General features: G+C 55.2%; 1 protein-coding gene across 2 annotated transcripts; it reads left to right on the top strand.

The window, feature by feature from the left end:
- Positions 1-23: 23 nt before the first annotated feature.
- LOC111160672 (nectin cell adhesion molecule 2) lies at positions 24-26,555 on the top strand. 2 transcript variants are annotated; one of them, XM_022523938.1, is made up of 9 exons: positions 24-317; positions 10,825-11,220; positions 13,847-14,143; positions 14,887-15,004; positions 15,386-15,534; positions 22,288-22,441; positions 24,494-24,557; positions 24,700-24,786; positions 25,426-26,555. In XM_022523938.1, the coding sequence occupies exons 1-9, from the start codon at positions 218-220 to the stop codon at positions 25,690-25,692; spliced, it is 1,632 nt and encodes a 543-aa protein (XP_022379646.1). In that variant the 5' UTR covers positions 24-217; the 3' UTR covers positions 25,693-26,555. The 2 variants fall into 2 exon arrangements, with proteins under 2 accessions (XP_022379646.1, XP_022379647.1); XM_022523939.1 differs by lacking the exons at positions 22,288-22,441; positions 24,494-24,557; positions 24,700-24,786; positions 25,426-26,555 and adding an exon at positions 19,581-20,260.
- The last annotated feature ends 1,404 nt before the right edge of the window (positions 26,556-27,959 follow it).

Below are 27,959 nucleotides of genomic sequence, written 5' to 3'. Positions count from 1 at the left end.
TGACGTCAGCGAGTCCGAGCTGCGGGAGAGAAGCCTGGGGCCGGGGGCACCGAGCGGGGAGAGCCCGGCCCCGAGAGCAGAGCCGCGAGAGTAGACCGGGCGGGAACCGGCCGAGAGCCGGAGCCCCTCAGGCACCTGCTCTACCGCCCAGCGGATCGGCGCTCACGGAGTGGCCCGCAGGGCCCCGCCCGGGCCCAGTCCCTCCCCGGGCCCCCCCATGGCCCGGGCCGCAGCCCTCCCGCCGTCGAGATCGTCGCCGACGCTGCCGCTCCTGCCGCTGCTGCTGCTGCTGCTGCTGCATCTGCTCCGGGAAACCGGTGAGAAACCACAGACGCCCACCCCCCGCGCGGACCCAGTCCCTTCCCCACCTTTCGAGTGGGGGGAGCCTGAGCACCTTCCCCGCTCCACCCCCAGTTCACCGAGCCCTCTCTCTGGAGCCCTCTTCCTCGCTGGCCCCTACCGACTCCGACCCTTTCCTCTCTGCAGCCCTCTCCCCTCATCACCCTTCTTTACAACTCCCCCAGCCTACACCGGACTTCTCGGTTACCCCCTCCCCCTTCCTCAGATTCTAACACCAAAAGGGTTAAATCCGAGTCTTCGCGACCCCCTCCCCACCTCGCACCGAGCTGTCAACCGGATCTGGGGTTCCGTCTCCGCTTACCCCCTCAGGCATGTGGGGAATTTCTCCCCCCTCCCCCAGCGGGAGGGTCGCGAAGAGGAGACAAGACCATCCCCCCATTTTCCTTCTCCCAGGGCTGGGCGTCTGAGGCCTTGGGAGAATTGAGGGTAGGGGGGGCCAGATGTCCAGGTCCTCCAGAGGGCCCCGGGAGCTCGGACTTTGGGTCCCTTGGAGGGCCAAGGATGAGTACCGGCGACCCTGGGCCTCAGGGAGATGTAGGCTCTGTCTCTTGGGGCCCAGAAAACAAGGGGCTGGGGCCTGGCTCCTGTGCTCCAGAAAAATTAGGGGCTGGGGGCTCCGTCTCCTGAGTCCCAGGCAGAATGAAGGCTAGGGACTATATGTCCTGGGTCCTAGTCAAATTGGGGGCAGACAGGGCACAAACTTGGTTCCAGGTTGTGAGCAAGGGGCTTTGTCTCCCGAGTCCTAGGTAAAATGTTGGGGGGGGGTGGAAGAGGCTCTATCCCATGGACCTCAGATTTAATTGTGAACATTGGAATGTCTTCTGAAATCCAGTTATAAAATGTGGGCGGGGGACCGTGTTCTTGGCTTCTAGATGTAATCAAGGGCCAGAGGCTCTATCTGGAAAGCTGGAGCTCGGTCGGTGGGGTCCCAGGCCGAAAGAGCAGCTGAGTCGCACAGGCTGGGACCCTTCCCTCGCATTGTGAGCCGTCGGCTGGGACGTCCCTGGGGAAGTTTTACCGGTTTCACTTTGGCTGAACCCGGGAGGGAGGGGCAGGCGCTCTCCCGACTCCCGGTTCCGGACTCCCTGGTTTCGGGACCTTATCTTTTCTCTGGTCGCGCCCTCGTCCCTGGAGCCGCTGCGAGGGGGGGGTGGGTGACGCGCGGAGCCGCCGCCCTAATCCCCCGCCTCTCCCTCCGCTCTGCCCACCAGCCCCCTCCCGTGCCCCTCAACCCCCTTGAGGGAGGGCGCAGCTCTCAGAGGAGGGAGGGGCTGGGAGGAAACAGGTGAAGGAGGTTTTGGCCCCGCCCCTTGCAGGTGACCGGGCTGTTTATTCCCTACTAGAAACTCTGGATGTTGGAGTTTCCCAAGGGTTTGCCCAGAAAGTGTAGGCGGGGCGGGGAGGGTGGGGAGAGATGTCTTGGGGTAGCCCTTATTACCCTTCTGACCTTATTTTTCCCAGCATGTCTCTGAGTTGTCTCCCAGCCTTTCCTCAGAGCTGGGTACTGCCTCCCCTTCAGTGTCAGAGGTAGGGAGATGAGGTCAGACCTGCTGCTCCGGGGAAATGCTCAAAACCCGCCTGACCTTGAGCCAGGCTTTGACGTGATCCATGATCTCCTGGAGGATTCTAGATCTCCCTGGGAGGCACATCCTATTCCTGTTCCCATTTTGCAGATGGGGACACAGAGGTTTCAAAAGGGCCAGCCTCTTTCCCAGGGTCCACAGCCCGTCCCCTGGAATGCAGACTTCAGAGCCTTTCTTGGCTCTGCTCCACCGGGGGCCTCTAAGCCTCCATTTCCTACTTTGTAAAACAGATCCTAACCCCTTCTCTGAAGGGCCATTAGGAGGATTCAGATCTCCTGCTGATCCCATGTGAAAGCTCTTAGCACCTGGGGAGGAGGGCCTTCCCCTTTCCTGACCCCTCATCCCTATGCCTACACTCCCTGCTTTTCTCTCTGCCTCCCTCCCTCTCTCCCTGCCCCCCCCACTTCATTTCTCACCTCTCTCTGGTCCCCTGGCTCTCTCATCTCCCACAGAGCTCTCTCCCTTTCCTTTCCACCCATCTCTCTTTACCTGTCTCTGGCTCCTCCGCATTCCCCCTCCATGGCCTCCGAGGACTGAGGGGGCACCACCTGGGTCTCCAGCTGGGTCCTCCCCAGCTTTCACTTCATCCTCGTCAGCCAGGCAGCCCCACGGTGGTGGAGGGGACGGGAGGAGAGGGGATGGCGGGCCTGCTGTCTCTTCTTGTTAGGAAAGGGGGACTGGGGAGCGAAGTGCGGGTGGGTCTGCTCACAGGGAGGAGCTGGAAGGGGGGAGGGGGCAGAAGAAGAGGGGAGGGCCACTCACGGAGAGGGCAGAGATACAGGGATGGGGACAGAAGCCCATGGAGAGTGCATCTGAAACAAATTTAGGGTTGGGATCAGAGACAAACACTAGAATGGAACCGAGAGATGGGAGAGAATGAATTACAGCCCACAGGGGTGGGACAGCAAGCTACTGAGAGGGGACAGAGAAAGGGGGGGGGGGGTGGACAGAGACAGCAGAATAAAGGCAAGAACTGCCTAAGGAGAGAGACACAGGTTTGGTGACAGGCTGGGAGCCCTAAAGCCCCTAGCCATCAGTGATGGCGATGTCCTGACCCAGGGAGGTCAGGGCACAGGAGAGCCTCAAGGCCAGCCGCATGTGGGGGCCCCAGGGAGTGGTGGACATGGGAGGGACAGGGAGTTAGGCATGCCAGCCAGCTCCTCCGCCCCACCAGGGACGCTGTTACATTTTTAATGTCCCAGTGAGGCTGAGAAATGGAGCAGGAGGGGGAGGAGAAGAGAGACCCACGAGATGGCCCAGGCACGGGGAAAGTATTATCAGAGATGTAGGGAGATGGGCAGAGATGGGGAGATCTAGCAGGCAGGGAGGTCCCAGGACCAGAGACCCTGAGAGATGTACCCTCAGAAATCCTGAGAGATTAGAGACCCCCGGAGTCAATGCAGGGACCCAGATTCCAGAGGCAGGAGACCCAGACCCACGGAGACTGGGCTCTCAGATGTCAGACATAGAGGAAAGAGAATATGAGAACAGCTAGGGATGTGGGCGATCTTCTTTGGCTAGTGAAAATGTTCCGAGATGGGCTCCGGTTTGATGGAGTCCCCAGTCTGTAAATACAAAATATACCGGATACGTAGCATATGAATATAGGGTCCGAGTAGACCGACGGCGCTAAACGGTGCGGTTCGAATGGGTGGATTGGATGGTATGGGAATTACATCTCAGTACAGCTGTCAGAGAGAACGTGAGAGACGCGGAAGGGAGGCAGAGACTCTGAGAGAGACAGAGGTAGAGGCCAGAGACCCTACCTAGGAGTTGGAGGCACGTAGGCATTCACTCAGAGATCAAAGGGACAGGACCTGTAAGAGGGAGGCCAGAGTTGTGTGGCCAGAAACATTTTTGGGGCACATGTAGACTGGGTATATGAGCACTTCTTTCTGTCCAAGGGACTCAGCCGGGAAGAGTGATCCTAGAGACTCACCCCAGAAATACCAGACCCCAGAGACGAGGGCTTCAGGGTGGTCGAGCCCCTGCAGAAAGGCAGGGAAATATCAGCCTGGGGAAGGGAGTGATAACCACCATCTGAGAGACGACCCGGGGAGAAGAGGAGGCAGGTGCAGAAGTCCTGGGCACAACCAGAAAGCCCGTGTCCTGGCCTGGCCGCAGCTGCTGCTGCTCGCCACCCCCCCACCCCCCCACCCCGCCCCAGACCGGCTCCGGATGTCCGCTGTGGGGGTGGGCACTGTGATTAATGCAATTAATTAATTAGCAAGGTGGCTGAGGTAGCAGCTGAGGCCAGTGCTCCAAGCACGCTGGCCTTCAAGGGCCTGCTGAGTCCCGCCGCGCCCTGCAGGGCAGGTCCCAGTGTTTATGGGGCAGAGGGGATGAGCCAAGCCCTGGGGAGCCAGCCAGGCAGGAGCCCAGGAGTCAGGGCCTCTGGCCCACTCCTCCTCTAGGGTGCTGTAAGCCCTATGCACACGCCTCTCTGCCTAGATCTACCCTTCCCCAGATCTCAGGGTTTCAGGCTCTGTGTCTCTGTCCATCACGGTTTCCTGCTGGGCTCGTACTGTCCCCAGGCAGCCCCTGCTCTGCTACCGTAAGCCCAAAGGCCTAGCCACAGGGAGAGGAAGTGTGCCCGGGGACCCCGCTGACTCCGCGTTGAAGCTGTCACTAGTCTGGCTTGCTGATGAAGGAGGCTGAGTGAGGTCTGTGTTCCCTGGGCCATTCTCTCCCCCGCTGTGGTGCTGGCCACATCCCAGCCAAGGTCAGGGCTCCGGCACCGCCCAGCAGCACACTGGACACTGAGACTCTAATTCTAGGCCAGCTACCGGCTCCCTGCACCCCCCGACCCCCCATCCCATCCCCCCCTGCACCCCCCCGACCCCCCATCCCATCCCCCCCCCCACACTGGCTTCAATTCCCATGCCTCCATTGACCCACCCCTGTGCCCCTAAGTCCTGCAGCCCCTCGGCCTCAGGTCCCAGCCTTTCCACCTTCTGAACTTGACTCCGTCTGGCTGAGCCTTCTTCCTCACGGCCCCAACCCCCCAACATCCCTGCCCCATCCCATTCTGAGGGCGCTTTCAGAGGCACATACCTAACCCTGCCCCCTCCCCCCTCCCCCCACATGTAACTCTCCAGGGCTCCCAAAGCCCTAACTTAGCCTCAGCCTGTGCAGTCGGGTACACCACTGTTTCTCTGCCTTCATCTCATTCATTCATTCATTCATTCATTCATCATATTTATGGAGCCCCTATAGTGTGCCAGGCACCATTCTAGGCTCCAGAGCCACAGGAGTGAACAAAGATCTCAGTCTCCCGGCCCTGATGTTTCATGGCAAAGACACATCAGGTGCCTTGAGGAAAAGGAAGCTGGGTCTGGGGTGGGGGTGGGGGTTTGTTATTATCATTAGCGTGATGGTGGGGGGGTTACTTGGCCCAGCAAAGACCTGAAGGAAATGAGGGAGGGAGCGGGGAGAGCCCAGGGGGTGGGAGACAGGGCCAGAAGGAGGATTCGGGGAATCCTGGGCTGCCCTAAAGGCTTTAGTTTCTTTCCCGAATGAGGGGAGCCCACGGGGAGCCCCCCCACACCCGATGCTACAGCTCTTCAAGCCAGAGGATTTTAGAACCTCATTTGTTCAGCCAACAGGGATCATCCCCTTGGAGCCAGGCCCCGTTGTGGACACTGAGGGCTTAGCTTGTGAGCCTAACAGGACAAAGAATCCCTCCCCTAGTGACTTTCCAGGGAGTCATGAAAGTCCAGGCTGGAAGACAGAGGAAATGCTGAGCAGGGGGAGGGGCGCGGGGCCTTCTGGGGCAGAAAGTTGGGGACCAAAGACCTGCCTCAGGAGCCTGCCCTATGAGAAGTTAAGGGACGGGTTTGTTTGTTTGTTTTAAGATTTTATTTATTTGAGTGAGAGAGAGTGAGCACAAGCAGACTCTCTGCTGAGCAGGGAGCCAGATGCAGGGCTCCATCGCAGGACCCTGAGATCATGACCTGAGCCCAAGGCAGATGCTTAACTGACTGAACCACCCAGGCGCCCCGAAGAGTGGGTTTTTTAAATGCTCTGAAGCGGGCAGTGCTGAGACAGGACCCTAGATCCAGGAGGGCCACCTCCCTCAGAAGGCACAGGCATCCCACAATCACAAGGCCTCCCTTAGAATGGGAAATCTGGGTCCCCAAAGGGACACAGGGGCCTAAAGTTGGGGGAGGGGCTCCGTGGGCCTGAGCTCAGATTCCCTGGAAAAGGAATCAGGTCTCCTTCAGGAAGCCCTCCCGGCCTGCCTCGGCTGGGTCAGGCCTCGGCTCTGGGTTCTTACCCACACTCCCTGCCACCTTTAGTCTTTGTGGCATCCTTGATGCTGATGCCCACTAGTGCGACATTTGCCTCCCTGTCACATTGTCAGCTCTTGGAGAACAAGCACCTGACTTGTCCTGCAGCACCACACCCAGCACAGAGCCAGACATTGGTTTGGTGGTATATATATGTATTTTTTAAAGATTTATTTGAGAGAGAGAGAGAGTGTGTACGCGTGCATGCACAGGGGAGGGGGCAGAGGGAAAGAATCTCAGGCAGACTCCTTGCTGAGCGGTGAGCCCAATGTGGGGCTCGATCTTATGACTCTGAGATCATGACCTGAGCCCAAGGCAGACGCTTAACTGACTGAGCCCCCCAGGCACTCCTGTTCGGTGGTGGTCATTGAGTACCTACTATATGCAATACCCTGGTGTGGGCTCTGGGGGTATAGCAGGGAACAACAGACATCCCATCTTTGGGTACCGACCCTCTGGCACCCAGGACCTCTTTGCTGAGTTGCTCTTTGTTGCATGGACCCCCTCAAGGAGTCAACCTGCTGCCCCACCCCCGGTCTCCATCTCAACCTCTAGGGCTTCTCTTGAGCCCTTGTCAGGACTTTTTGCTGGCTGGCCAGGTTTCCGTCCAGCTCCACCTGCCCTTCAGGTTCCCTTGGTTTAAGTCTAGTCATTCTCCTGCTGAGGAACCCTCCATGGCTCCCACTTGTCTCAAAGGAGAAAACCTAACTCACTGGCCCCACCCTACTTGGCTCCCTCCAGAGCTCACGAGGCCAGATGGTTTCTCCTGACAGAGTGCCCGTCCTTCCTCACCCAGCTAGAAGGAGGCAGAGCCTTTAGGTTCCTTTGTCCCACACTCAGTGCCTTTGGAGGCCAGGTGGGTGAAGGGCGCTGGCCCCTGAAGGAAGAGGCAGCCTTTCCTCCTCTCCACCCCACTGGGGACCCGCAGGAGCCCCACATCCTGATTAATCACCAGGCCCTTCAGTGGGTTAGTAGATTACTGAGTGCTAGTTCATGCGTGAAACAGTGCTGCGCGGGCCAAAAGAAAATACAAGCAAAGCCAGATTTGGACTGTGGCGGGCAGCTAACGGCCTGTTTGACTCACCTGCCCCAGGCCCTACAGAGCCCTAATGGGAGCAATTCGTTCCGTGGAACTCTCACAGGGGACCCTGGAGGGTACCGTGAACATCCCCATTTTACAGATGGAGGAACTGAGGCTCAGAAATATGGTCATCCACCTGGAAAGGGACCAAGCCAGCAGGAAACCCATGACAACCAGTAGCGTGGCCTGTCCAAAGGGGAGAAAGCCCCGTTTCCAAAATATTAACTCTCGGGCTGTTCGGGGACATGCGTGGGAATTCTGTGAGACAGTATATCCATTACACAGTGGTCTTGACCGATGGCTTCTTTCCAGAAGTTTCTGGGACTGCCCCCGCTGGTGGGACTCCCTTCTGCTGGGGACCCTATCATTAGGGTCTCCTGTTAATGTTTCCTGGGTTCCCATGTGGGGCTGGTGGCCGCACACTCCCTACGCCCCATCTCCATCAAAGACAGCTGGGCAGCTGTTGCCCCCCTTGCGACAGGGCACGTGCCCTTGACCCGCCTCGAGACTGAATGTCAAGTGCCACTTGTAATTATACCTACCCGGCCGGCCTTTATTCAACAAACACTGATCTCCTGTTTCCTGTGGCCCCTGAGCTAAGTGCTCCACAAATATTCTTTAATCTTTGTAATAACCCCTGGGAGGTGGGCCCTGTGATTATCCTCATTTTACAGCTGAGGAAACCAAGGCACAGAGAGGTCAAATGACTTGCCCAAAGTCACATAGGCAGGGCATGGCGGAGTCAGGATTTGAACCCAGGCAGTGTGCCCTCAGTCCCTGTGCCCTCCCACCTCGCATAACAGACCCATAGTCCTCTTCATCGTGCTTTCTACTAAAAGTGAGAAAATAGGGCGCCTGGGTGGCTCAGTGGGTTAAGCCTCTGCCTTCAGCTCAGGTCATGATCTCAGGATCCTGGGATCGAGCCCCACGGGCTCCACTCTCAGCAGGGGATCTGCTTGAGATTCTCTGCCTCTCTCTCCCTCTGCCCTTCCCCCTGCTCTCTCATGCTCTCCCTCTTTTTCTCCCATACATAAACAAAACCTTTTTAGAAAGAACAAAAGATAAGTGAAAAAAGAAAATACACATTCACACGAAAACATGTATGTACATGTTCATAACAGCTTTGTTCATAATCGACAAAAAGTGGGAACAACCCCAGCGTCTGTCCACTGATGCGTGGATAAAGGGAACATGGTACATCCGGACAATGGAATATTATTCAGCTATAAAAAAGAGAACAAAGGCCTGGTATCAGTACTGATAATGGGCACTGGGCTTCTTTGGGGAAGTGTAATTGTGTCCTAAAATTGATTATAGGGGCGCCTGGGTGGCTCAGTGGGTTAAAGCTTCTGCCTTTGGCTCAGGTCATGATCTCAAGATCCTGGGATCGAGCCCTGCATCAGGCTCTCTGCTCAGCGGGGAGCCTGCTTCCTCCCTTCTCTCTCTCTCTGCCTGCCTCTCTGCCTACTTGTGATCTGTCAAATAAATAAATAAAATCTTTAAAAAAAATAAAATTGATTATAGCAACAGACACTATATACAATGACTCTTGTGAATATACAAAAAGTCATTGAGGGGTGCCTGGGTGGCTCAGTGGGTTAAAGCCTCTGCCTTCAGCTCGGGTCATGGTCTCAGGGTCCTGGAATCGGGCCCCACATCGGGCTCTCTGCTCAGTGGGGAGCCTGCTTCCCCTTCTCTCTCTGCCTGCCTCTCTGCCTACTTGTGATCTTTGTCTGTCAAATAAATAAATAAAATGTTTTTAAAAAGTCATTGAATTGGACACTTTCAGTGGGTGAGTGGGAATGATATCTCAAGAAAGCTCTAAAAAAAAAAAAGATGGGGGGCAGTTTGGGTGGCCTAGTTGGTTAAGCATCTATCTCCCTTCGGCTCAGGTTTTGATCCCAGGGTCCTGAGATTGAGCCCCACATCAGGCTCCTTGCTCAGCTGGGAGCCTGCTTCTCCATCTCCCTCTGTTCCGACCCCTCCTTGTGCTCTCTCTCTCTCTCTCTCCCCCAAATAAATAAAATCTTAAAAGAAAAAAAAAAGGGCTCAGAGAGCTGTAGTTTTTCTAGAAAGGTGAGAGAAAGTGTAACTCTGTGCAGAAAAAAGTGAAGGCTGCCCTCACACTTTAAATATTTAAAAACTTATTTTGTGACACGCTTATTTATTTTTTTTTAAAGATTTTACTTATTCATGAGAGACAGAGAAAGGCAGAGGGAGAGGGAGAAGCAGGTTCCCCGCGGAGCAGGGAGCCCAATGAGGGACTCGCTTCCAGGACCCCGGGATCATGACCTGAGCTGAAGGTGGATGCCTAACCCGACTGAGGCCCCCAGGCGTCTGGCTTATTTATTTTTTTATTGATTGATTTTTGAGGGGGATTCTTTTTTTTCTCTAAACATTTTACAAGACTTTTTTTTTCGTTTGACAGATCACAGGTAGGCAGAGAGGCAGGCAGAGAGAGAGAGAGGAGGAAGCAGGCTCCCCATTGAGCAGAGAGCCTGATGCGGGGCTCGATCCCAGGACCCTGAGATCATGACCTGAGCCGAAGGCAGAGGCTTTAACCCACTGAGCCACCCAGGCGCCCCACTTTTTTTTTCCATCCAAACACTTTATAGCGGGAATTTGCAAACATACAAGCAGGTGTAAGTGGGAAGAAGAGCTCAGGAGCCTGCCTCCCACTCTCCCGCCAGACTCCACAGCAGATTACATTTTGCCGCATTGTCTTCATGGCTCTCTCTGTAGCTGGTTTTGGTTTTGCTGACCCATTTGAGAGTATGTTGCAGACATGATGGTGCAGACACAGGAATGCTACCTGCCTAAGGTTGAACCACCATGCTTAAGAATATTTGTGAACAGGGGCACCTGGGTGACTCAGTTGTTAAGCGTCTGCCTTTAGCTCGGGTCATGATCCCAGAGTCCTGGGATCAAGCCCTGCATCAGGCTCCCTGCTCAGTAGGGAGCCTGCTTCTCCCTCTCCCACTCCCCCTGCTTGTATTCCCTCTCTTGCTATCTCTCTCTCTCTCTCTCTCTCTGTCAAATAAATAAATAGAATCTTGAAAAAAAAAAAGAAGAATATCAGCGAACATTCCAAAGCAGCCCATAATTTAGTCCAGATTCCCGTATCCCTAGTTTTCCTCAAAATATGTTTACTGGGGGCGCCTGGGTGGCTCAGTGGGTTAAAGCCTCTGCCTTCGGCTCAGGTCATGGTCTCAGGGTCCTGGGATCGAGCCCCGCATTGGGCTCTCTGCTTAGCGGGGAGCCTGCTTCCCCCCCCTCCTCTGCCTGCCTCTCTGCCTACTTGTGATCTCTATCTGTCAAATAAATAAATAAAATCTTTAAAAAAAAAATATGTTTCCTGGATGGCCCTTTTGGAATGGGGACCCCACAAAGGCTCCTGCATGGCATTTGGTGTCTGCATTTCCCAGGGGAGCCCCTCCATGATGGCCCCGACTAGCCTGGAGGTGTCTGAGTCCTTCCCCCTGCCACCAGTCTCTTTCTCTTTTCTCTCCAGGAGCCCAGGATGTCCAAGTTCGAGTGCCACCCGAGGTGCGGGGCTACCTGGGCAGCACCGTGCAGCTGCCATGCCACCTGCTGCCTCCAGGACCGGAAGTCCGAGTGTCACAGGTGACCTGGCTGCATGTAGACGCGGCCGGGGTCAGCAAGAGTGTGGCTGCCTTCCACCCCTCCTACGGCCCCAGCTTCCGCAGCCCAAAACCTGGTGAAGAGCGGCTGTCCTTTGTCACTGCCGGGCAGAGTGCAGGGACCAGGCAGGGCACCGAGATGGATCTGCGAGACGCCACGCTGGCCCTCCGGGGACTGACAGTGGACGACGAGGGCAACTACACTTGCGAGTTTGCCACCTTCCCCAGTGGCACCAGTCGGGGGGTGACCTGGCTCAAAGCCATAGGTGAGCAGTGCGGGGGGTCAGGGAACGGGAAATCCCCGCTTCAAGGATCCGTTTCTCTCTGGGCTTTAGCATGATATTGACTTTCCCTGTGGTCCTCGCTCAGTTAGCAAATACCTGTTAAGCGCCTACTGCGTGTCAGACTCTATCCTGCAAGTTGAGGACACGGCAGTTCCCAAGGCTTTCAGAAATATAGACTGAGCACCTTCTAGGTGCCAAACAGTATCCTAGGCTCTGGGCATGAAGCAGTGAATAAGGCAGAGCTCCCAGCCCTGCTGGGGCTTCTACTTCAATAAGGGGGTGCCAGAGAGTAAATAACATCATAAGAAAAATAGGAGTGGGTCAGGTGGATGTAGGCGCGTTGGAAGCCGGAGGGCGGGGGGCAGGGGGCAGGCTACAATGTTGGCTAGGGAGGCCTGGTGAAATCTGAACAAAAACTAGAAAGAGATGAGGGAGCCCTGTAGGGTTAAGTAAGGGAAGAGAATTCCAGGCAGAGGGCATGGCAAGTGCCAAGGCCCTGTGGCAGGGTGCATTTGAGGAAGAGCAAGGAAGTCAGTGTGGCCAGAGGCTTGTAAATAAAGGCAAAGTAGGAGGGGACAAGATCAAGAAGATGATGAGGGCCACAGATCACAGACAGCCTCGTGGACCACATGAAAACTTTGGCTTTTGCCCTGAGAGAACAGGAGCTATGGGAAGTTCTGATCAGGGGACAGATGTGATCTGGGTTTGGTTTTCACAGACTCCTTCTGGCTGCATGTTGGGGACGAGGGTGGAAGCTCGGGAACCACAGGGCGGGAGGTAATGGCAACTAGACCAAGGTGGAGGCCGTTGGGGTAGCAAGAAGATGTCTGGCTTTGGAGATAAGTTAGAGGTAATGCCAGGGAATAATCAAATTAGCAAACAAAAGGAATGGAAATGGAGTCCCTCATCGGGCTCTCTGCTTGGTGGGGAGCCTGCTTCCCCCTCTCTCTGCCTGCTGCTCTGCCTACTGGTGATCTCTCTCTGTCAAATAAATCAATAAAATCTTAAAAAAAAGAGAGAGAGAGAGAGAGAGAGAGGGAACACAGGCAGGGGAAGTGGGAGAGGGAGAAGCAGGCTCCCTGCTGAGCAGAGAGCCTGATGATGTGGGGCTCCATCCCAGGACCCGGGGTCATGACCTGAGCCAAAGGCAGACGCTTAATGACTGAGCCATCCAAGCGCCCCAAAGGCTTCCCTTTTTAATGGAGCCTGAAACCCCAGTTGTTTTGCATAGTTCAAAGCACAGATCTCCACCACTTGCAAAGGTCTCTCCCTGTGTCATCATGTGTTCTTTTTTTTTTTTTTAAAGAGAAAATCTTTTTTTTTAAGATTTTATTTATTTATTTGACAGACAGAGATCACAAGCAGGCAGAGAGAGAGGAGGAAGCAGGCTCCCTGCTGAGCAGAGACCCCCCCCCTCCCCGCCCCGATGCGGTGCTCGATCCCAGGACCCTGGGATCATGACCTGAGCTGAAGGCAGATGCTTTAACCCACTGAGCCACCCAGGCGCCCCATCATCATGCGTTCTGTACAATAGTTGCGTAGAGAGCACCTGCCTCTCACTAGCTATCCCCTAGGGCAGAACACGGATCAGAACAGCCAAAGCTCTGCTTTCCCAGAGTAGCAGGTGACGTGAGAGCCCCTAAAAGGGAGAGTCAGATGTCAGGGAAGTTCCCTTGAGGAAGTGAAGCCTGGATCTGGAGGAGGAGGAAGAGCAAGTCAAGGAGAAGGAAGGCCCAGACCCTTCCAGGCACACGGTCACCAACACCTTGCAGTGGGTGCTGCAGGGACTGAGGGAGGTGTGGGGCACATGCCCGGAGTGGTCAGAGGACAGGTGGCTGGGCAACCAGGGAGCATGTGGGGAGGCCCATCGGAGGCTCTGGCAGTCAGGGGAGAAAAGGAGGGAAAGGGAGGGAAGGAGGAGAGGGCTGTACCACATCGATGAACTCTGGAGAAACCCAGTGAGATCCACAAGGCACCCGGGGCCATGACGCAGAAACTCGGGACAGTCCGGTTCTACCTGTGGGTTATTCCTCATGGACGTTTTATTGTTTTCCTCCCAGTATCTTTCCATGGTTTCCAGGAAGATGGGTGAAAAGGGCAAAAAATTTCCAGCTTTGGGAAACTCCACAACCTTTATCCCACTTCCGGCACCCCCATCTCCTGGCAGTTACAGGGAAGAAGTAGGAGGTCTTTTGAGCTGGACCTTTGAACTGCATTATCCTGCTTTGGCTTTTTTTGAAGAAAAAAAAAGAAAATCTCAGGCTCTTGGATGCTGTCTCTGCTTTTCTGGCAGAGGAGGACGGACAGAATAATGTCACAGCACACACAGCATAGGGAGCGTCAGTCACCATCCCAAGGGTTTTACCTATCTGTTTAATCTACCCGACAACCCTCTGGGGTGGGCATTTTAGTTCTCCCCACTTTACAGAGGAGGAAGCTGAGGTACAGGGCTGGGAAATGGTTTGCCCAAGGCCATGCACCTGCTAAGCAGAAGAAGTGGGGTTTGAGCCCCCAGCACTTGGGGCTTCCTGGCTCAGCCCCATTGCAGAGGTGTCCGTGGAAGGACCACAGGTGAAGAGTGACGTACCCCCTCCGTTGCTCTCCCCAGCACAGCCCCAGAACCACGCCGAAACGCAGGAGGTCACGCTCAGCCTGGAACCCGTGCCTGTGGCCCGCTGTGTCTCTGAGGGTGGCCGCCCACCCGCTCGAATCTCCTGGTTCTCACCCCTGGATGGGGAGACCAAAGAGACCCAGATGTCGGGGCCCGTGCCCGGCACAGTCACTGTCACCAGCCGGTTCACGTTGGTGCCCTTGAGCCGCGCAGACGGTGTCAAGGTCACCTGCAAAGTAGAGCATGAGAGCTTCGAGGAGCCGATCCTGCTGCCTGTGACCCTCTCCGTGCGCTGTGAGTGCATTGGGCTGTGATTGCGTCCCCAGTATCGTCTACACTGGCTTCCCTAGGGTACTGTCTACACCCTCCCCGAGTGTTGTCTGCATTAGCCCCCCCCAGGCCAAAGTCGGCACCGCCTTCCTGCCTCTTGTCTATACTGGCTCCCGCGTGTCCCCTCATTGCCTCCGCTGGCTTCATGAGGCTCTCTCCTTCCCACCATGATCAGTGGGTGAGCTGGAATGGGTTCGCAAGGGCCAGTTTTATGCATTTCGTCCCAATTCCACATCCAGGGAAGTTGTAGGGACAGCTTGAAATTGACCACTGGGGAGTATTTATACCGAGGAAATTGGCAAACTGCAAAAACCGCCCACACCCACACCCCCCAGTGTTACCCCACAGAGCAGCGGGAGAGTAACTCAGCTGGCTCTTCTCCGCCTTGGCCAAACACACCCTAGCCCCCAGCTCAGCACTCTGCACGCTAGCTCCCCAGACACTGCCTTTGGTTAAACCACTTCCTTTATCTGCTCCGGGTGTGACAGGAATAACAGGCACTGCCTTCGTGGAACAGTAACTCCCTCCAGATGACCCAGGTGGCATCCCTGGACGGAGACATAGCCGGAACTGATTTGTCCCACTTGGGACATAGGTCTGCCTCCTGCCAACCCAGTTCATTTCTTCAGGATTTCCATCTCTCTGCTGACCTCTCCCCTCTTCTGGGAGTCTCCCTGTCCCTGAGCTAGTTCCCCTATTTCCTCCAGACCCCCCTGAGGTCTCCATCTCCGGCTACGACGACAACTGGTACCTAGGCCGCAGCGAGGCCACCCTGAGCTGTGACGTCCGCAGCAAACCAGAGCCCACAGGCTATGACTGGAGCACGTGAGTCCTGGGTGGACCTGGGCCCCTGGGTCCTTGGTCTGAGGGAGTCAGGTCCTGAGTCTGAGGAGGGGCCGGGGTCTGGACCCCTGAGTCTGAGGGAGGAGGGGCTAGGGGCCTTAGGCTCCTGGGTCTGAGGGAGAAGGGGCTGGGGGTCTGGACTCCTGGGTCTGAAAGAAGAGGCAGCTGGGGGTCTGGACCCCTGGATCTGAGGGAAGTGCATCAGGGACCTGAGCCCATGAGTTCTCCAGGAGAGCGGTGGCCGTGTAGGGTCCTGAGCATTAGCATTTATGTCCCTGGAGCTTGGATCTTGAAGGCTGTGTCATCAGGGACCAGGCCTGTGCTCCCCTGATGTCCCCCTCCGGTGACCCCTGCACCTTCCAGGACAGCAGGCATCTTCCCAGCCTCAGCAATAGCCCAGGGCCCCCAGCTGATCATCCACTCAGTGGACAGACTGGTCAACACCACATTCATCTGCACAGTCACCAACGCCGTGGGCACGGGTCGTGCTGAACAGGTGGTCCTCGTGCGAGGTGAGCAGGTCTTGGAGGTGGTCCGCTCCCCAAGTGTTTCTCCCTTTGGGGTTCCGGGGCCGCGTTGAGGGAGGCTGTGCCGCCGGCCTGGGGAAAGATTCAGACCCGCCTTGCCAATGAGAAAGGAGGTCCGTGTGGCTTTTCTGTCTTGTCCCCACGTGGGATCTGGATCGGGACGACAGGATAGGCACTGGAGGAAGAATCAGGAGGATGAGGCCTCTGCTGGGGGCTTTCTAGAAACTAGAGACCTGGAAAGAGATTCCAGGAGGAGACCCAGAGGCATCGCCCTGGGATCCAGTTGGAGAGACACATGTCACACAGCTAGACAGACACAAACAGACGCATTTGAATACTGATTTCTTACCGTGAGTGCTAGTCAAGTCACATCAGGAAATCAGTTTTCGCGTGTGTTGGAGGATTTGTGTTTCTAGAGGGTGTTTTGGAAATGGCGGCCGATGTGTCTCTGGGTCGAAAGTTCTCGTCAGTCTCCCTGATAATGACCTCAAACTCAGATGGGCCCCAAGACAGGAGCAGAAAAGAACAAGGCCAACTAGGCCTGAGGCACTGGCAGATGGAAATGGGGTAGGAATCACAACTGTAGACGGGGAGGGAGGCCATGTGCCCCGAGACACAGACACGGGGTCCCCTGAGCTGGGAACAGAGGCCCTTTCATGTCTTAGTAAGCAGGACCCACATCTCCAGAGACATACTCTGCCCTGAGATGGCCTCAGAATCAAAACAGAAACCCATCTAAAACAACCCGCACACTCAGACCCACCGTCACCAAGACATGCACCCCACAAGAGCAGAGGCATACACCAAACAAAGCCAGGCGACCCCAGCCCAGAGTCCCCCAGGATGCCACGTGTACCATTCTTAGAAACACCCTCCCGGCACACCCATTCATGCAGCACACCTGTGCAAACACACAACACAGGGAATAGTGCCTTGGTGGGTCCGGGGGCGGGGCGGTGTGCTCAGAAACATGACCAAAGACAGACACACATAAATGTGAGGACACATAAGTGTGAGTACCCCCACACACCTGGAGACAGGCGCCACGGCCAGACACAGAAACGGATCCCTTTCCTGAGACATAATCTCATACCACACACACACACACACACACACACACACACAAACACGCACACCCCTAGAAACAAATGGAAACAGATCCCTCTCAGGAATTCTGACATGCACCATAGATACACGGCGCCCCCGCTCAGACCCACTGTCCCAGGAAGTTATACTGTCCCAGACACTATCACGCAGATATGCCCACCATGGGGAGAAACCCCAACAGTTTCACATGCAGAAACTGTCCCTCTCGCACAGATACTGACAAAGAACCTCAGAGACGTTCCCTGAGGCGCACGCCCTCAGAAACTCCCCAGAAACCCTGCTGCTTTCAACACATCGTCATCTCACAAATATTTGTTGAGAGTTCCTTTTTGCCAGCATCCCCCTTGATGTTGGGGAGACAGTGGTGAACTAGACTCAGCCCCGCCCTGGAAGACACACCCAGGGGAGGGCCGGCTCCGCCCACCCCACCAAGGCCCTACTGGAAAGCCTGCCCCTGAACCTCTACCCCAGATCCACACCCGAGAACCTGGTCTCCCCAGGCACAGTAATCAGGACACCCCTGTAAGGGGCGGAGCCTTGAAAATACAGATGCAGTCATACCTGAGGGTCACTGAAGGAATACACACCCACAAACATGCGATCACCCCCCACAGTCCCTTAAAACACACAGAAATCCCAGGGACGTCCCCTGCCGGAAACCACCCCCTCCAAGAGAACACACCAGCCTCAAAGTTAAGCCCTTCACACTCACCCTGCAGGGAGAGACTCAGCCCTGTGGGAAGACACCCCGTCTCCGCAGGGAGCCCGATGCGGGACATGATCCCAGGACCCCGGGATCCTGACCCAAGCGGAGGGCAGATGCCCAACCGACTGAGCCCCCCCAGGCGCCCCTCACTCTCAGCCCTTGAGTCGCATCTAGAGGGTCTCAGGGTCACCTTGCACTCCCGCACACGCCCAGACCCAGACGTGCGGTTACAGCCACGCCGTTCTGGGTTCGCGTAAGCACAACGGTAGGCACACAGGCTGTGCCACAGGCGAGACGGTGCCTCGGGGAGACGGGAGAACTTTTGACCCACAGACTCATGAACACACCCACCCGCTCCAAAATACCACCTGCAGAAACCCAGATAAACATTCCATCCTGCGCCGAAACAGGTTCCTGGACGTCACTGATGGGCGTTCTCAGTAAGAAAACTGTTGCACGCCTCTAACCAGTGTACCAGTATAGAGGATATGGCAGACAAAAAAAAAAAAAAAAAGTTTCACAAGATAGTACTTATCATTCCTACTTGGGAGACACTTTTTCTAGTCTACTTTTTTTTTTTTTTTTTTAACTGCTCCTTATGAATTGCTAAATGGGTTTGACAGCTCACGGTTGGGGCTCTATTTGAAAATGCCACTTTTTTTTTTTTTTTTTTTTTTTTTGGACACAGAGAGATCACAAGTAGGCAGAGAGGCAGGCAGAGAGAGGGGGAAACAGGCTCCCTTTGAGCAGAGAGCCTCATGTGGGGCTCCATCCCAGGACCCTGAGATCATGACCTGAGCGGAAGGCAGAGGCTTAACCCACTGAGCCACCCAGGTGTCCCTGAAAATGCCGCTCTTAAAAGAAACACCCGGAGAAACAGGGGCCCTCGGGAGCCTGGGTCCCAGCCCCTCCTATGTGCAGGGTGTGGGTAAGAGGGGTTTAGGTTTAAGTGGGTTCCCCACCCCCTGATTTCTCCCCATCTGCAGCCCTGCATGCAGGGGTGGGGGAAGGGGCATGTGTAAAATGGTTCTAGGTTTAAACTGTATCAATGTCTATTCCTGGTGTGGGGCCTAGACCCCGGACCCCTTGTCCCTGCCCCCCTCCTGCACTCTTAGCAGTCCCTGGCTTCCTTCTCCACTTCCAGACCCTTCCCCTCCCAGCTGCTGGCCCACTGCCAGGAACACTAGCCCAGTTCGAGACAGTGGGCTTTATGAGCCCCCATGTTCCACAATTGGGGACATGGCCCAGCCAGGAGGCAGGCCACATGGCCTAGACCAGGTGCTCCCAGCCACTTCCAAGGGGTACAGGGTTTCTCAGGAGCACCCTCCCCCTTCTTTCCTCCTTCTCTCAAGTCCACCGGGCTTTGGAATCTGACAGTCTTTTTTTTTTTTTTTTTTAAGATTTTTTTTTTTTTTTTTTTAGAGAGAGATCACAAGTAGGCAGAGAGGCAGGCAGAGAGAGAGGAAGAAGCAGGCTCCCCACTGAGCAGAGAGCCCGATGCGGGGCTCGATCCCAGGACCCTGAGATTATGACCTGAGCCGAAGGCAGCGGCTTAACCCGCTGAGCCACCCAGGCGCCCTGGAATCTGACAGTCTTGACCCCCAATCCAGCTCGGCCTTTTCCTGGCTCAATCCACCCAAGATTCCATGACCCTAACCTCAGAGCTTTTGTGAGGATCCCCCCTGTCCAGGCCTGTCCAAAGCAGGTCGCAAACTCAGATGCCTCTGGGGTCCTGGCCAGTGACCCTGTGGCTGGGCGCGGAACCCCTGTTCCGACCCTCGCAGCCGCCTTCACACAGCTACTGCCCTTTGCCGGGCAGAGACGAGAACTTGCTGTGGCCTGATCTGAGTTTCTTTTTCCCTAAAAGAAATCTGGATTTTTTTGGGGGGGGTGGGAGGTGAAATCACCTAGTTTCTGCAATGTTAGCAAGTTTAATTTTTGAAAAACCCTGTGCAGGTATCAGGAAACACATCTGGGGGCCACCAGTTGGCAACCCCCCTCACACCCCCATCCAAAGTGCCCAGTGTGTGTAGCCCAGAGTGGACAGGTTCTACCTTCCCTCCACCTCGCCTGTCTTCTGCCCAGAGTCACCTCCCCAATTTTCCCGTCGCTGCCCCTATTGTGTCCTCTGCCCCCCGACCCCCCACCACAGATGTGTCCTCTTGACCTCGTGTCTCCCTTTTCTCTCTCTCTCTCACCCCTCCTTCTCTCTCCTCAGACACACCCCGGGCCTCGCCCCGAGACGTGGGTCCAGTGGTGTGGGGGGCCGTGGGGGGGACACTGCTGGTGCTACTACTTCTGGCTGGGGGGTCCTTGGCCTTCATCTTGCTGAGGGTGAGGAGGAGGAGGAAGAGCCCTGGAGGAGGAGGAGGAGGAGGAGAGAGCAGTGGAGGAGGAGCCTACGATCCAAAAACTCAGGTGTTTGGGAATGGGGGCCCCGTCTTCTGGACGCCAGCCGCCCCTGGCCCCCTGAAGCCGGATGGCAAAGAGGAGGAGGACGAGGAGGAAGAGGAGGAGAAGGCAGAGGAAGGTCTCATGTTGCCTCCACCCAAGGCTCTCGAGGACGACATGGAGTCCCAGCTGGACGGCTCCCTCATTTCACGGCGGGCAATTTACGTGTGACCCCGAGACAGACAGAGACAGAGACAGAGACACAGCCAGCCACACCAGCCAAAGGGTTCCAGACTGGTTGGACTCGTTTTTCTGGACGACACTGGAGCTCAGATGCCACCTCCCACTTCCCGGGGTTTGGGAGGGAGCTGGAATCACACACTGGACTTCTGTCTCCAGGGCTGCATGGGGAAGGGGAGGCCCCGGGGGAGCTCGGTCATGGGGACCTAGAGAGGAACCCCCCCCAACACACACACAGAGAACTTGTTTTTGGCTCTGACCTGCCCCGGCCCCATGACGCTCAGGAGTTAATAAACGCCTTGGAGGAAAACATCGGGGGTGTCTTGTAATACGTCAGACCCCCTCACTGGGGGTGGGACAGGGACTACTAGGTCCCGGGGGTGGGAGCCTGATGGGGACTAGACTTCGGGGGCCAAGGGAGGGGAGGGGGGCTCTGACTACTTGGATTGTTCAAGGACATACTGGATGCCTGAGACCCCTCAAGGCCAGTGCTACCCGGAATGTGGGTCGCTGGCTTCTGGGCTCAGAGGCTAGGAAAGTTGGACTTGAGGGGGTTCTCCAGGACTGTGGCTGCCTTTCTGCCAGGGGTGGGGGTGGGGAGAATAGCCAAACTGGTGAGAGCCCAGAGCTCCCCAGAACAGACAGGGAACCTGGACTGGTTTGCCCTTGTGGGGAGGGGCCAGAGCTCAAACTTGACCTTCTGCGGTTGCTGAGGATCTCAGGAGGGAGGGAGGCCCCCTTTGTTCTCTGGGCCCTGAGGATACGGGGCAGGTGGAGGTATTAAAGGAACCAGAAAAGTCCCATCTTGATGACACTGAACCGTGGCCTTTCTCAGCCTTCTTCCTCTTGTCCAGGTCGCAACGGGTTTTCAGTGATTCCAAGGGAGGAGCTGCAGCTCTGTATCCCTCTCCCCGCTCCTCCAACTAGGAGGAGCCTGGGAAAGGTGGGAGAGTGGGAGGGGCCAGGTTCGGTCCCAGTCACCTCTGCTGTCCCGAGCCCCGCCGCGGAGGATGCGCCCGGAATGCCCGCACTGAGCCGCCAGGTGGGGCTTGGGGCGTCCATTTCCCACCAGTATTGATTTCCACTTACTCTGCCAGGGACACAGAGGTGACTCAGGCAGACATAGCCCCGCCCTCCCACATCCCACCTCCCCACCGGGCGCGCCGGCAATAAAAACAGGAATAACAGTACTTTCAGGATGGCACTGTGTGGACTGAGTGAGCAGCAGTTACCATCATCCCGCCAGCTCTGAAGCCCTCCCGAGGCCGCCAGGCTGCGGAGCAGGAAGTTGTGGAAATGCGACCCAGACATTCTTCCTCTGGGCAACTGAGCAATGGGGCTGACGAGGGTGGAGCCTGTGGGCGGGGCTTGCGAACATGTGCAGTTTCCTCTGGTTGTTTATGGTCTTGTCCCCCACCTCGGGTCCCCCATGCCTCCTCCCCAAAATGGGAATTTGGACAGTCTGGCATGGGGTGGATCCTGAAGCGCCGGTCCCCTTCACGCACATCTGGCAAACACCAACCAGGTGCCAGACCGTGCCCCTTGGAGCTCGCAGTGGCCGTGGAAACTGACAAGTAAACAGGTGACATCAGGGACAGAGAAGGACTCCAACCGAGAGACCCAGGGGGGCATAGCTTCTCTCGATTCCTTCTCCTGTTAGGTTGGCAGAACCACATCCCCTGCCCAGGGTGACTCCATTCCCTGTAATGAATTAAGGGTTCTGATCCCGATTCCAGAATACCCACCATTCTGCGTCTCTTAGCTCTGCTGGGTCACCTCCCTTCCCTCCTCCCCCCACCCCATCTTCTCTGGCCCTGTGGTGGTCTTGCTGCTCCTTCAAAGTAACACAAGGCTTCTTCCTCAGGGCTTTTGCACTGGCTGTTTTCCTCTGCCTGGAATGTTCTCATTTCCTCCTGGCTCACCCCCTACCGTCCCTTCAGGCCTTTGCTCAAATGTCGCCCCATAGTAAGTCTCTCTCTGATGACCCTTGGGGTCCCCCGCTCTGTCATTTCCTTACCACCTTCCCCACTCTGTGTTTGTTTTTACCCTCAATCCCTTACTGCCACCTGGCGTGTTAGCTGTTGTGTTCGTCTCTGTGCCCTTGGTCTCCCTACCCAGCTAAAACAGATGTTCCTGTGGGAACAGGGACTTGCAGATGTTTTATTCGACGCTGGCACGCAACAAATGCTCAGTAAGAACCAGGGAGAGGAGGCAGGCAGGTGGGTGATGACTTACAGAATAAGGAGCTGTGGCTTTCTCCTGGAGACCCCCTGACACTGTCCCTCTTCTTGCAGAGACCCCCAACACAGCAGGCGCAGGGGCCACGGGTGGCATCATTGGGGGCATCATTGCTGCCATCATTGCTACCGCTGTGGTCGCCACAGGCATCCTCATCTGTCGGCAGCAGCGGAAAGAGCAGAGGCTACAGGGGGCAGAGGAGGAGGATGAGTGAGTGATGGGCCCCAAGAACTGGGTGGAGGAGGGGTCCCAGAATCTGGGAACCCAAGGGGTGGGGCGAGGGGAGCGACCCCAGATCACTGTGACTTAAGTGGGGTGGAGAGGAGAGTTTCTTTCTGTCTCCTGTAAAGTGTGGGTATGACAGCTCTGCTCTGTGATGTCATCAGAGCCCAGGCTCCTGCCACCTTCTTCAACCTTCCCTTCCCTAAGCATTCCAAGATGGCTTCCCATTCTTCTAGCACTGTCTATATACTTGACAACCAGATACAGCCTCCTGACCTCAAAGCCCCTATTCCTGCCTGGGGGAAAGACAAATAGAGGGCAGTGACCTGCCCTATAAGGGAACCCATCACTTTGCCTCACTTTCCATCAGCCAGAACCTGTTCACATGGTATATCAGCTTCAGGGGAAGCTGGGAAATGTAGTCTTTACCCAGGGCGGCCATGTGCCCTGCTAAAATCTCAATCTGAGGGGTTCCTGGGTGGCTCAGTGGGTTAAAGCCTCTGCCTTCAGCTCAGGTCATGATCTCAGGGTCCTGGGATCGAGCCCCGCGTCAGGTTCTCCCTGCTCGGCAGGGAGCCTGCTTCCCCCTCTCTCTCTGCCTGCCTCTCTACTTGTGATCTCTCTCTGTCAAATAAATAAATAAAATCTTTAAAAAAAAATAAATAAAATAAAATCTCAATCTGAGAATGGGAGTGCCTGGATATTGGAAGAGAACTAACCACACTTCTCTGTGCAGAGCACTTGTTATGTGCCAGGCTTGGTGAAATGCATTTTATGTGTGTGACCTCAATGAGGCCTCACATGTGTTCATTGATTCAGTGAATATTAAGAAAGTAACCATTCAGGGCCAGATGCCAGAGGTTAGGAATGCAATGATGAGGCAAACATTTTTTAAAAGTGTTTACACACGTAAATACATCACAGAAACGAAATTCTCATAGGGAACCCATGATACCCTCTTCGAAGAGGAAACAGGTCCAGAGAGCCAGAATCACTTGCTGAAGTTCTTCCAACAAGTGAGCATTTTGGGACCAAAATGATTCTGAAGTAATAGTCCAGGGTGTGTGTGTGTGTGTAGTAAGGGTAGGGACACTTGTTAAAAATGTAGATTCCTGGGCTTACACTAAACCTACTGAATCAGAACTTTTTTTTTTTTTTAAGATTTTATTTATTTATTTATTTGACAGAGACAGAGAGAGTGAGAGAGGGAACATAAGCAGGGGAAGCAGGAGAGGGAGAAGCAGGCTTCCTGGGGAGCAGGGAACCCGATGTGGGGCTCAATCCCAGGACCCCAGGATCATGACCTGAGCCAAAGGCAGACGCTTAATGACTGAGTCACCCAGGTGCCCCTGAATCAGAACTTTTGCAGGAAGGGCTTGAAATCTGTAGCTCCCTGAGTGATTCTGATTCACAAGGAAGTTTCTGCAGCTTTCATTTATTCATCCATTTTTTTAAACAAAGATTTACTTATCTGAGAGAGAGAGAACATGAGCAGGAGGGGCAGAGGGAGAGGGAAAATCCCAGACTCCACACTGAGCACAGACCCCCACACAGGACTTGATCCCACAACTCCAAGATCATGATCCAAGCCAAAACCAAGAGCTGGACGGTTATCCAGCTGTACCACCCAGGCACCCCTCATTCATTTTTTAAACAAATACTTTCTGACTTCCTCACAGGGAGTTCTGAGAACACTGTTGAGGACACAGATCTCATTCTTTCCTCACTTTGCTCACAGTGGCATAGTTATTGAATGATATCAGAAATAATGTTTCAAATACAAACTCCATAAGTGCCCCAAGAGAGAAGAACAGCTAGATAGAACCATATATCAGGAGTCCCTAATCCTCCTGGAGAATCAGGGAGGCTTCCTGGAAGAAGAGAAATTCATGGGATGAATAAGAGTTAGCTGGGCAAGGGGGGCTGTTGGGGAGGGGGGCAGCAGAGAGATCGGGCAGAGGGAAGGGCATCTGCAGTGATCCTGGGATAGGAGGGCTTCTCGGGTCTGAGACTCCACTTGACCTTCCTCCTACCCAACAGTCTGGAAGGGCCTCCCTCATACAAGCCACCAACCCCCAAGGCGAAGCTGGAGGAGCCTGAGATGGTAAGCACTTCCCCAGGAGCCCAAGCTGCCCCCACCTCCACACCCGCACCTTTTCCCACTGAGGCCAGGGATAGGAGGGTGGACTTCTGGGGAGAGGCCAGCTGTGAGAGGGTCCTGACCTGCCCCTCTTTCTTCCTTGCAGCCCTCCCAGCTTTTCACTCTTGGGGCCTCAGAGCACAGCCCACTCAAGACCCCCTACTTTGATGCTGGCGTCTCATGTGCTGAGCAGGTGGGAATTCAGGGAGGGTTCGGGGTTTGGGCTTAAGGGCCAGGGATCAGCTTCTGACATAAAAGGTCCATCACTAAAGGTCACAACTCAAGGCCAGTGCTGTATCTCTACTCAGAGCTTAGAGCAGGGAGATATGTTTGGGATTCAGTGGGGGAGGTCATGGTTGAAAAAGTCCAAGGACATGAGGTTAAAGTCACTTAGTGAAGACTGGTTGAACATCTACATTTGCCAGATACCGTGCCTGGAGATGAGACAAAACCAATTGTCATTCCCCTCTGTGGTCTCTTGGATGTCAGGGGTCAGATACTGAAGCTGAGACAAATGAAGGTTTAAGGAGCTCTTCAGGGCTTAAGTTTAAGTAGTTGAGGTCAAGATTGAAGTCAAAGCTTCATGGAGAAAGTCTTGTGGTCAGCGATCAAAAGACAAAGGAGAGGCCCAGGACTGACAGGCTCTGGGCTTTAAGCTGGAGACAAGCCATATGATTGCTCCAGTGCAATTTCCACCCAGCCGAACAAGGGATGAAGTCAGGACTGGCTGGCATAAAGAGATGGTCAGGATTTGGGGGGTCAAAGGGCAGGCTGGGATTCTGTATACTGCACAGGAGATGACCTTGGACTCTTTTTCCCTCCCTGCCCCCAGGATATGCCTCGATACCATGAGCTGCCCACCTTGGAAGAACGGTCAGGGCCCCTGCTCCTTGGGGCCACGGGCCTGGGTTCCCCCATCCTGGTGCCTCCTGGGCCACCTGTCATGGAGGGGGTTTCCCTGGACTTAGAGGATGATGATGAGGAGGAGGAAGACTATCTAGATAAAATCAACCCCATCTATGATGCCCTGTCCTACTCCAGCCCCTCTGATTCCTACCAGAGCAAAGGCTTTGTCATGTCCCGGGCCATGTATGTGTGAGCTGCCATGGCCCTGGCCTCTCACCTCTCACTTTTGAGCCCTTCACTTTCTGGGATCTAGATCAGGGATCTAGTGCTCCCTGACCTCTGGCCAGGCCATGGTCAGTTAACACACAAAAATGCATCTCATCTGTGACTTCTGCCTTGGTGGCTCCACTATGACCTCTAATCCATGATCTCTGACCCAGAGAAACTGGCCATGACAACAGAAACCTGGTAACCTTATCTCACATGGGGGCGGGGGAGTATGTTTCTGCACAACCTCTGACCCAAGGTCTCCTAAGACTGTGACCTTAGATCATACCTCTCATGTCCCATCATCTCCGGACTCCCCCCAAATCCCAAAGAAGACCCCAGACCTCCGAGTTGTCCTCAGGCAGTAAAATCCCAATAGTTCTGCTGGGGTAGGTGTTGGGGGTACCCTGCTGCTCAGACCTGAGCCCTCCAGGCAGCAGAGCACCACTCACCCCCTCCCTACCCTGTCTGTTCCCCAAAGACAAGAGGGAAGGGATCCCCCACCCCAAGGCAGAGCTTCCCCATCTCCTCCCTCCTGCAGGCAGGAGTCTCAGGGTCCAGACCCTTCCCTGAGCCCCCACTACCCCAATTCCTGTCTACAGGGAATTAAGCCTCATCCCAGGACTAGATGGGTTAGGTTTCATGCGGTGTGCCTTTCCGGCCCCAGCCTTGGAAGAAGTTGCTGTTACTTTGAAGACTACTGAGTCCTTTTACTCTTCCCAGTGGGATGGGACCCAAACATCTCCCAGCAGGGAGACTGGCCGGGGCGGGGGCGGGGGGTGGATGCTAGGGATATAATACTGTTTTTGTAATACAGCATTTCCTACAAAATCTGAGTTTATACTTTGACCAGATGTCAACTTGTTTTCTGTGGGATGTGAAGGGGATGGGAGTGGGACATGAGAAACAAATAGGGCACCTAGAGCTGAAGGAAATCAGGAGGCTAGAAGTCAAGATGGGTTACAGGCAAAAAACAAAAGGCCCAAAGATATTTTAAAAATAATAATAATTAAGTGAGGGGATAATGAGCGAAAACGCGTAAACCCAAAACGTAATGATGGGTAACAGAAGGAGAGGGGGAGGAGTCCAGGGCAGGGTGGTTGACAAGGAACGGCAGTCTAATGGGTGACGGACGGAAATGAACGGAACAAAGATAGAAATGGCAGTAATTCCGTCTGAGGGACTCAGGTTTAAAGGATAAGTGGCAAGTAAGTATAGGCCAAAGGCAAAATTACGAATAATGTAATAGCAGCTCAGGGCATTATGGGTAATAGAACCGAATGAGTGAGCCAAAGGCAGAGGGATAATAGAGAAACAGGGCCGGCAGGCATGATGGGTAATGGACCCAAAACATGATGGCTAATTAAAGAAGCGCTAGAAGGATGATGAAAGTGAACAGGCAGAAATGGGCTAAAGGTAGTTCAGGAAATGAAGCTGAAATGAATGGCGCAGAGGCATGCTGGGTAATAGGACAGGAATGAATGGGCCAAAGATAGAAGCCGCAGTGACGCAAGTGGAGGCGGAGAGCAGAAGGCATGATGGGTAACAGAAGGGGTGGGTCTACGACAACTGTCGCGTTAAATAGCTAAGGGGCATTGTGGGTAAGAAGAAGCAGGACAGCGTTCACGTAACCGGTTAGAATTCTCCCGAGGCACTGTGGGAAGGTCCAGCACTTCCGGTCTTCGGTCGCCGGCTCTGGACTAGGGGCCTGCCGCTCTGCCGCGGTGCCTGGTGGGACGAGGGGCCTGACCTTGCTGCCTAGCCCCCTCTGCCGCGCAACGCATCTTTACCCGTGTCCCTCGACCCTGGCATATTAGCCAATGAACGTACCAGACCGATTACGTCACCAGGATCGGCCTCCTGTACCCGCCAGAGCCAATCAGAATGCTTCAAGGATCCAAGCTGACCAATTACAGTGGCAATATTGCCGCGGGGCGGAGTCGAAAGAAGGGACGCCCTCTGGAGAGGGGCGGAGGCGACGAGTCAGTGGGCGTTTCAAAGTGCGCAGCGCAGACCAATGGCGGGAGAACACTGGAACCCGCGGCGTTGCGAGCCAATAGATGCGGTCTCTGCGGGCCAATTGGAAAGGCGGGGAAGTGTGCCTTGACCGGCCTGTGAGGGAGCCAATAGAAAAGGACGTCCCAAAGAGGTGGGGTGGGACTCCCAGCCATGACTCCAATTGCAAGGCCAAGCCTTGAAGCCAGTGGGCGGATCCCAGAGCGTGCCGAACCAATGGGTTAGGCGGGGTGGGGC

This window comes from Enhydra lutris, unplaced genomic scaffold, assembly GCF_002288905.1.
Source record: "Enhydra lutris kenyoni isolate GAN:26980312 unplaced genomic scaffold, ASM228890v2 scaffoldscaffold77, whole genome shotgun sequence".
Taxonomy (NCBI): domain Eukaryota; kingdom Metazoa; phylum Chordata; class Mammalia; order Carnivora; family Mustelidae; genus Enhydra; species Enhydra lutris.
Note: the sequence above shows the minus strand (reverse complement) of the source record. Positions and strands in the feature narration are given on the sequence as shown.